This window comes from Cygnus olor, chromosome 29 (genome assembly GCF_009769625.2).
Source record: "Cygnus olor isolate bCygOlo1 chromosome 29, bCygOlo1.pri.v2, whole genome shotgun sequence".
Classification (NCBI taxonomy): Eukaryota; Metazoa; Chordata; class Aves; order Anseriformes; family Anatidae; genus Cygnus; species Cygnus olor.
In genome coordinates, this window is record NC_049197.1 from 1,228,036 (window position 1) to 1,236,573 (window position 8,538).

At 61.3% G+C, this 8,538-nt stretch overlaps 1 protein-coding gene across 1 annotated transcript; it reads left to right on the forward strand.

The window, feature by feature from the left end:
- The first annotated feature begins 340 nt into the window (after positions 1-340).
- ENDOU (endonuclease, poly(U) specific) lies at positions 341-7,941 on the forward strand. Its single transcript, XM_040539376.1, has 9 exons — positions 341-857; positions 5,104-5,238; positions 5,417-5,458; positions 5,753-5,924; positions 6,057-6,256; positions 6,350-6,463; positions 6,551-6,657; positions 6,993-7,135; positions 7,506-7,941. The coding sequence occupies exons 1-9, from the start codon at positions 800-802 to the stop codon at positions 7,618-7,620; spliced, it is 1,086 nt and encodes a 361-aa protein (XP_040395310.1). The 5' UTR covers positions 341-799; the 3' UTR covers positions 7,621-7,941.
- Positions 7,942-8,538: the final 597 nt, after the last annotated feature.

The window sequence follows — 8,538 nt, forward strand, 5'->3', positions numbered from 1 at the left end:
GTTGTCTGTGCAGCAGGAAAATGCTGGATCCTGGGGTTTGGGCTCCAGGTGAGGCTCCTTGAGAAATCCACGTCGCCATATGGGAAGCAAAGAAGTCAGAAAACAGCAGCTGGGGTGCACCCTGGGGTGCACACCAATGGGTGCTGCTGGTCCCATCGCTTTCCTGGAAGGGCGATGCTTGCGGACACCCAAGCAGCCCCCAGAAGGAGAGGGGCTTGGGTTATTTTCCTGGTGGGGCTCAGAGCAGAGCCCTGTGAGCAGCTGGGGACGGGCAGGAGCTGGGGACTGGTGGGAGGTGGGGTGCTGAGCTGTGCTGGGGACTGTGCAAGGAGTCGTTACCCCTGCAATTAACTGGGGGCAGAAAGGTGCCAAGGGGGTACGAGGGGATTTACCACCAAGTGCCAGGGAGCACATGGAGGGACCGAGCTGTGGCACTGATTCATGGGGACATGAGGGCTGTGGGCAGGCAGGGACACCCCCCCCCCCCCCCCCCAAAAAAAAGCTTTCCCTTTGCTCCGCGATCACCGCCTGGGGGGGACTGGGGCACGAGGAGTGGAGCAATGCAGGGAGCTGGATTTACCAGCCCTCCTCCCATTCCGGGCAGCCTGTAATTAGGACATGCGCCTAACGAGCTTTGCCAAAGTTGGGGTGCAGCCTGCCTGCGAGCTCCTCGGTGGCACCGGGCTCCTCCCTCAGCTCCTGGGGCCCCACATATAGCAGGGAGCGCCGGCCAGCACCCACATTTCCAGCCGGCTTCTCCAAGGTGATCCCAAGCACCTGGCTCAGCTCCCGCAGGACGATGAAGCCCTGGATGCTCCTCGTCGGGGTGGGGATGGCCTTGGGCTGCGTGGCCGGCCGTGAGTAGCAGGGCTTGGCTTGGGGAGGGGGTGGCCAGGGGTTGGAAGGAGGCTGGGGGCTCGGTGAGGGTCGGATCCGGCAGAGCTTCGCAGGGGAAAGGGTGGAGGGTGGTGGTCGTGGGCTTCCTCCGACTCTGGGGGCTCAGCTGGGGAGGAGGGGGCTTCCTCCTTCTCTTTGCTGGGTTGTAACTCCCCCTGGGTCACTTCCCGCTGCATCCCGCTGGGTTTTCTTCATCCAAACCCCCCTTCCTCTGCCTCCTGCATCCTCCCGTGCTGGGGGAGGATTAAAGGTAATATTTCTCCGCTACCTTACCCGCAATCCTCCCAGCCGATGCTGGAGGGGAGCCCATCGGTTGCAACGAGAACACAACGTGAGCTCAGGTGCCTTACCCATCACAAGCACTGCCCAAAGAAGCCACCGAAGCTCCGCTGTGCTCCTGGACAGCCCAGCACGTCCACACAGCCCATCCCACAGCCCTCGGGCTGGGCACGGGCTGGTCAGGGCAGCTGTGCTGGCACAGCCCCAGTGTCCAGGCTGGAAGCACACTGGGATTTGCTGGGGCTCCCAGCACCGAGTTGCTTCTCGCCTGGTTTCATCCTGAGCTGGATTCCAGCTTCGGTAGGTGAGCAAAGCCTTGGGGTGCTGTGTGAGAGCTGTGATCTGCCCGCACAGCTCCAAAAGTGCTGGCAGCTCCTAGGTCAATAGGCTGGGATCCTGTGGGGCAGGTCGGGTGGCTCCAGGAATTGGATTTGGCGGCGTTTGGTCATCCCATCAGTCACACCAAGATTGTCATCGCGGGTGCTGGTGTGTTGTAGGGCGTCTGGCTGGAGAGGTGCATGTGGTTCGTGTGGAACAAGAGATTTAGGAGATGGGGCAGAGCAGCAAGCCCGGGCCAGGGCTCCTGGGGCATCAGGGATGGAGCACAATGCAGGTGGAGCTCAGCCAAGGCTGCTTGGAGGTGGGCTCGGGTGGGCGAGCAGGAAAAACTCTGGTTTTGGCACGATGCTGCGCCAAGGAGCAGCTTCTGGGCATCGGCTTTGGGGCTCTTTGTTTCTGAGCATCCTGCACGTGACCGGGTGTTGTCCTGGCTGTGTTCTCACATAAAATGCGAGCTGTAATCCGTTCTCAAAAAGGGAGTTTCATCACTTTTCTGACGTCGCAAGCAGGCTGTATCTGGCCTCGAGGTTAGTGGAGAGGAGTTTTGCAAGGCAGGTGCAGAAGAGGAGTTGCTGCTGCAATCCTGTTGCTGCTGCAATCCAGCTGGTGGGCTGCCGTGACAATTTGCTGTGTTCTCATCTTGCTTAACTCAAGCACAGAAGCTGTCCTTGCTTGGAAGCATCACCGGGGTGTGCTGGAGCTGGGGAGCAGCCAGCGGGGCAGGACGAGGGACCTGGGACAAGATGAAGGGGGTTGCAGCCAAAGGGGAGCTTTGCTCTTCTCCAAGATCCTTCCTCAAGGCCCTGAGAGAAGGTGGAAGGACCCTGAAGGCAGGCAAAGCTTCCCTGGACGAGGTCCTGAGCAGCCCCATCTAACTAGACCTCAAATTTCTCTCCACGTTGTGGGTGGGCGGCGGGGCCCCAGCCCGTGCCCGGGGGAGCGAGGAGCCAGGGAGCATCGCTGGCTGCTCGTGGTGCATCTCTACGGTGTAAAAACCGCCCTTATCCTCATCCAGGCAGGATGGTGGTGGGAGGTTTTGCCCGATTATCCCCAAAACGTTTCCCCACACCTCGGGGAACGGAGATGCTCGGGAGGTAGCCTGTGTTCTCCCCGTCAAAGCTTCCTGGCGGAAACGAAGTCGAGTTTGCTCTCGTCCAAAAGCTGCGTTCAGGCAGGGACTGGTCTGGCTGGAGAGCTGAAAATGAGATATTTGACAGTGATATTTGTCTGGCTCTGTGCACGCAGAGAAGATCCACGGGCTGGGCGAGCCCAGCACAGCCCGTCCTGTCCCACTGGGGGCCATTCCGAGGGTTTGGTTGCCAAACCCACATCTGGCCTCAACTTGCCTCATCTGGAAAGTGGAGCTTTCTGCTGGGGAAGGGCCGAACACCTGGGGCTGGTGCCGGGGAGCGATGGGTCAGAGGAGAGGGCAGGAGGAAGGTCCTGGTTCCCCCCACCCAGATCCCAGCACCAGCAGCATTTGGGCACAGCTGGCCACGTCCTTCTGCTCTGGCTGCCCTCCTCCAGCATTGTGAGCTCTCCCATCAGCTCTTCTCTCCCCCAAAGCTCCAGCAGCTCCTCTAACTTTGACCATCAGGAGTGCCTGGCTGCCCTGCAGCTGCTTGGCTCTATTTAGGTTTCAGCTTCCCTGGCTGTGCAAGGCAAGCAGCCTCCTGCAGTCATCCCCGTGCCCTGCGCTGGGAGAAGCCTCGGCTTGCTGCTGCTGTTCTTGCACCCGAGCCATGGTAGAAAATGATGCTGAACTCACTCCTCCGAGGGCTCTGCAGAGCTCCCAGCCTCCGCTGAGTCACCGCACGCCCCGGTACCGGGCTTTGCTGCGACACGCTCGGGCAGCACGCGCCCCGCGACCATCTCAGCGCTGGCTGATGTGTGGGCAGCTCCTGCCTTGCGCAATCCCTCCTGCTGGAAAAGGAGCCTGGATGTGTCATTCAGCTCGACTTATCCCTACTTTTGCTTTGGGAGTGAGAGGGGTGCTGTCCTGCACGATGGGGATTGCAGCTGCTGTCCCCACCAGGGCTCCAGACCCGGCTGTCCTGCTGCAAAGACGGGTGACACCAGGTTGCATGAGGGATGCTTGTCCCCAAAACCATCGGATGCTCCTTCCCTCTGCAGCCCTTTCCAGTTGTTCCTGCATCAGCATGAGCAAAAGTGGGACCGAAGTAGCACTGAGGGTGAATCTCCTCGAGGAGCGTCCCATGAAATCAAGCAGGATTGCCCTTGCCTTTGCAGCAAGACCAGCCAACAGGGGCTGCTGGAGCAAAGAGGTTCTTCCTCCCAAATCATCACCTGTAGGGCCACGTTTCTGCTACCCCCAAAACCGACAAATAGTTTGGGGAAAATGGAAAACAGCAGAGCAAGCAAAGTGGCTGCAGAGAGAAACCACCCAGGGTGACCTCGGAGGTCACGCTGCGCACTGCTGGATCAGGATCTGCCCCGTGGGCACGTTTCACCTGCTGAAACTGAAGGCAGGCCACCCAGAGGTGTTGCTCGCCGTGTTTATGCTGCTGCATGATTGCAGGTTTGCAAGGGAAAGCAGCGCCCTCTCCTCCAGGGATTGCTTTGCGGGCTGGCTTGTCTGGGGCATGGCTTCTTGGCACGTCCCTGGGGGTGATGGCACCAAGGGGGTGTCAGGGAAGCCATGCCCAGGCTGCCCCGTTTGTCAGGAGCATCGTTAAGCAGTGGGCAGAGAAAAAGGCACCTTCCCTAAGCACGATGCCTCCTGGTTGTCTCTTAATTAAAACCAAGCCTCTGGTCCCACCTCGGTCCCCTACAGCCCGCTTTGCTTGGCAGCAGGTGGCCCTTGCCCCTCGGAGAGGTGGCATTTGTGCTATTCAGAGCATGGCTTGAGTCGCTGCGTTATTTTTAGCTTTGCCACAATGTGTAATAAAGCATGGGCTGACCGACATATTCATCACATAAATAGTTGAGCGGGGAGTCCCCAGTTTGCCCAGCGTGGCGGAAGGACGGACGGACGGGCAGCAAATAAGGGTGTCTGGAATGTGGCACTCCTCCGGGCTGGGGACGGCTGGGCCTGGGGCACTGCCGCTAAGCCTGGTGTTAAGGGGGTGAATCAGAGCAGGCAATTAGTGGTGGGGAGCCAAAAAGGTGCTTCCCCGTGCCAAGCGACCTGCCAAGGTCCCTGGCATGGCACGTGTCTGCGGCCAAAGGCGAGTGACCCGCGGAGATGCGTCCTGAGGACTCAGACAGTCCAAACGCTACCCCAAAATGTTGGGAAAGGATCCTGAACAGCTTCACGGTGGGAGCTTGGATGGGAGCAAGGAGGGAATGCGCTGAGCTATGGGTGTTGGGATGCTTCGGCATCCTCACGGTCTGAGGAATGAGGAACTGGCCCAGCTCCAGAGCAGCTGGAGCTCCTTTCCTCGCTCCTTTCCTCACTTCTGGACACCTTCAGCTCCGGTGTCCCCGTGCTGTCCCCTGCCACCAGGCAGGACCCAGAGCCATGCAGCAGCTTGGGCAGAAGGCAGAGAAGCTCCTGGATTTGGGGCTGGATGAGGCAGGGCTGCTGGTCCATCCCGCAGACCAAGCTGTTGTTTCTCTCCCCCAAAGACCTGTACACGGCCCCCGACTCCTGCAAGGGGCGCTGCGAGGAGCCCTACAGCAAGGAGGACGAGTGCCACTGCGACGCCGAGTGCGAGAGCCACTACAACTGCTGCGAGGACTACTACGAGCACTGCCGACCGGGTGAGCACTGCTGCGTGAGGAGGGGGCTCCGTGGGGCTGCTGGAGCCCGGTGATGGGGTGCCAAGGGCTGGTTCCATGCGGACATCCACCCGTGCCGCTGTGCACTTGTGCGCGTGGTCCTGGGCAGCTCCAGCCTGCGTCTCCATCGCCCTGAGCTCTTTTTCTTGTTTTTGTGCAGGTGGGGAATGGGGTGAGGAAGCAGCACGCAGACATGCTGGTGGTGAGTGGCTCTGCTTCTGATCGAGGGCAAGGAAAACCACCCGGGTCCCCCCGTGCACCTCTGGGCCGCTTGCTCCCGGGGCCAACAGCGTGGGGCGGCATGGTTTTGGCACCCGTGTGGTGCTGCCACTGTTTGTGCAAAGCCTCTGCATGCTGGTGCTGAGCCTGGGGGACGGGGACTGATGTCCCCCTCTCACTTAATGAAAGCTCTTGCCCCCAAAGCGTGGGGTTGGTGCTGGCTGGGACCCCCCTGCACCCTCTGCGCCCCGAGGTCACCCTGTGCCTCTCCTTGCAGAGGGTTTCTCCAGCAGCCATGATGCCGTCACCGACGAGGAGCTCCTGCAGGTCTCCGAGCAGCTCTACGGGGCCGATCACAACAAAGCCCGGCCCCAGGACATCACCATCAACCCGCAGTACCGGGCTGCCCCTGATGAGACGGATGACCAGGAGGATCGCTCCCCCCGGCCGTGAGTGCGCCCTGGCGCTGCCACCAACGCCCTCGCCGCGTGGCCAGGAGCAAGGGACCACCGTGGCCAGGACCTGGCCATCTGGAGAGGGGTCCAAAAGGGTTTCCAAAGGGTTCCTCTCCTCCCTCCCAGGCTCTATGCGTACGTGAATGAGAAGCTCTTCTCCAAACCCACCTATGCCAGCTTCATCAGGCTGCTGGACAACTACCAGAGGGCGACCGGCCGGGAGGAGGAGGTGACAGCGGAGGAGCTGATGGAGCAGGACATCTTCCTCAGGGAGGTGATGAAGACCGAGCTGATGAAGAAACTCTTCGCTTTCCTCCATAAGAAAAGTGAGTGTGGAGCTTGGGAGGAACGGGGTCCCTGTGCGTTGATCCCCTAGCTCCTATCTCCCTGCCTCCATCCCCACGGTGCTTTACCCGCAGACCGCTACGGCTCCGAGCAGGAATTCCTCGCAGATTTGAAGGAGATGTGGTTCGGCCTCTACTCCCGAGGCAACGGCGAGAAGGACTCCAGCGGCTTTGAGCACGTCTTCTCGGGTAGAGCCGGCGTGTCCCAGTGGGACAGGGACAGGGGCTGGGCAGCAGGGGGTGCCCAGCTCACCCCAGGGTCTCGTTTGTGCTTAGGGGAGATTAAAAAAGGGCAAGTGAGCGGATTTCACAACTGGATCCGCTTCTACCTCCTGGAAAAGCAGGGACTCGTCAACTACTACAGCCACAACTACGACGGGCCGGTGAGTGCTCCCGCCGGGTGAGGGCTTGGGCAGGGAGTGCTGACCTTGCTCCGTCAGCTGCGTCCCGAGGGGGGCAAACGGGGACCCCCCCGGTACATGGGGCAGAGGTGCTCACCCCTCTGCCCCCGTAGGTGGACCATGGGGTGGAAGCAGCGTGGGGAGGGCCGGAGAAGATGGTTGCAAAGGGCAAATGAAGCTCCCAGACAGGAGCAGGCGTGAGGCTGGGAGCATCCCGGAGAGGGCACAAGGGTTTTGCTTGGCTTCCCTGCCTTGCTGCACCCGGAGCCAAGCTCAGCGAGGGTCTCAGCCCCGAACCCCCTTCTCCTGCCCTCCAGTGGGACACCTACCCCGACGTGCTGGGGCTGCAGTTCAGCTGGGACGGCTTTTACAAGGAGGTGGGCTCTGCGTTCATCGGCTGCAGCCCCGAGTTCGAGTTCGGCGTCTACACGTTGTGCTTCATCGCCCGTCCTGGGAGGGCGTAAGTACCGCACCGCGTCCGTCCGTCCGTCTGTCCTCCTGCCACGGAGCCCTCCTGCTCCCCACGGAGCAGCTGAGTCAGCCCCTGATGCCCTCAGCCCAGCTTCAGGGCATTAAGGGTGGGATTGGGATGGGGATGTGGGGACACCAGGAGAGCTTTGGGGAGAGGGGAGAGGTGAGAGTGTGGGGCTCAGGGTTGGGATTGGGATGGGGACATGGGGACACCAGGAGCACTTTGGGGAGGGGGAGAGGTGAGCGTGGGGCTCAGGGGTGGGATTGGGATGGGATGGGGACATGGGGATACTGGGAGCACGTTGGGGAGGGGGGAGAGGTGAGCGTGCGGCTCAGGGGTGGAGCGTGTGTCCCCACAGATGCCACCTGAGCCTGGGTGGCCACAGCGTCAGCATCCAGACCTACACCTGGACCAAGTCCACCTACGGCCCTGGCAAGAAATACATCGCCACCGCCTACGTGATCTCGCCCTGAGGCTGCCCCCATCCCGGCTGGGAGGAACGGGGCGGCCGCAGCCCCACTGCTCCGGGGCCCTGGGCTGCCCCTCGCTGCGGACGCCCCATGTGGGGCAGGATTTGTCCCCCCCTGTGAGGTGGACAGCCCCAGGACCGGCGTGGGGCAGGACAGAGGTGGCTGTGGCCCACGTGGAGGCAGCGAGGGGAGGGAGGCAGCAGCCTCGGCAGCCCCGGTACCACCGAGTGATGCATCGCCCAGTCGCGGCAGGAGAGCAGGGGGCAGAGAGGGATCTGCAGTGGAAAGAAGCACCCCTGAGCGAAATAAATACTGACCCTGGAAGGAGACGCATTCACTTCCTCGGTGTTAGAGACCCTGCTTTTGCTGTTCTGCCCCAAGGGACGTGCCATGGGCATCAGCAGCTCTGCAAGCCCCCCCCACTCCCCAGCCGCACGGACAGGGTGGGTGTTGGGACCCCTGGGTGCTGCCAGGTGCTCCCCAAATCGCCTTTCCCCTGGGGCCACCCCTATCCTCCCTGTCCCCTCCTCTCATTTTATCCCCTCAGTGTTTGTATACACGTATGCACATGGACGAAGAGTGCAGGGCTGTTCCCTTCCATCAGGGACCCCAAGAAGACCCCCCCACACACACGGTCCTTACTCCCCCATCCCAGGACAATCCACCTGCAGATGAAGGCTACACGAGGAAATGTGTGCAGGGAAATATCCTTAATATCCCCTTCCCACGCAGGTGCACACGTACGCAATGTCCTGGCTCTTTTGGGGACCCCAGGGGACAGTGAATGGCTGAGAGCCCCCAGGACTGTGGCACATTAATGGGCAGGAGCCCCATCCCCGTTTATCTCCACGGCTTCCAGGGAGCAGCCCCTTTGTCCTGGGTCTGGGCCACCAGAGGGGCGAGGACATTTGGCAGAGCAAG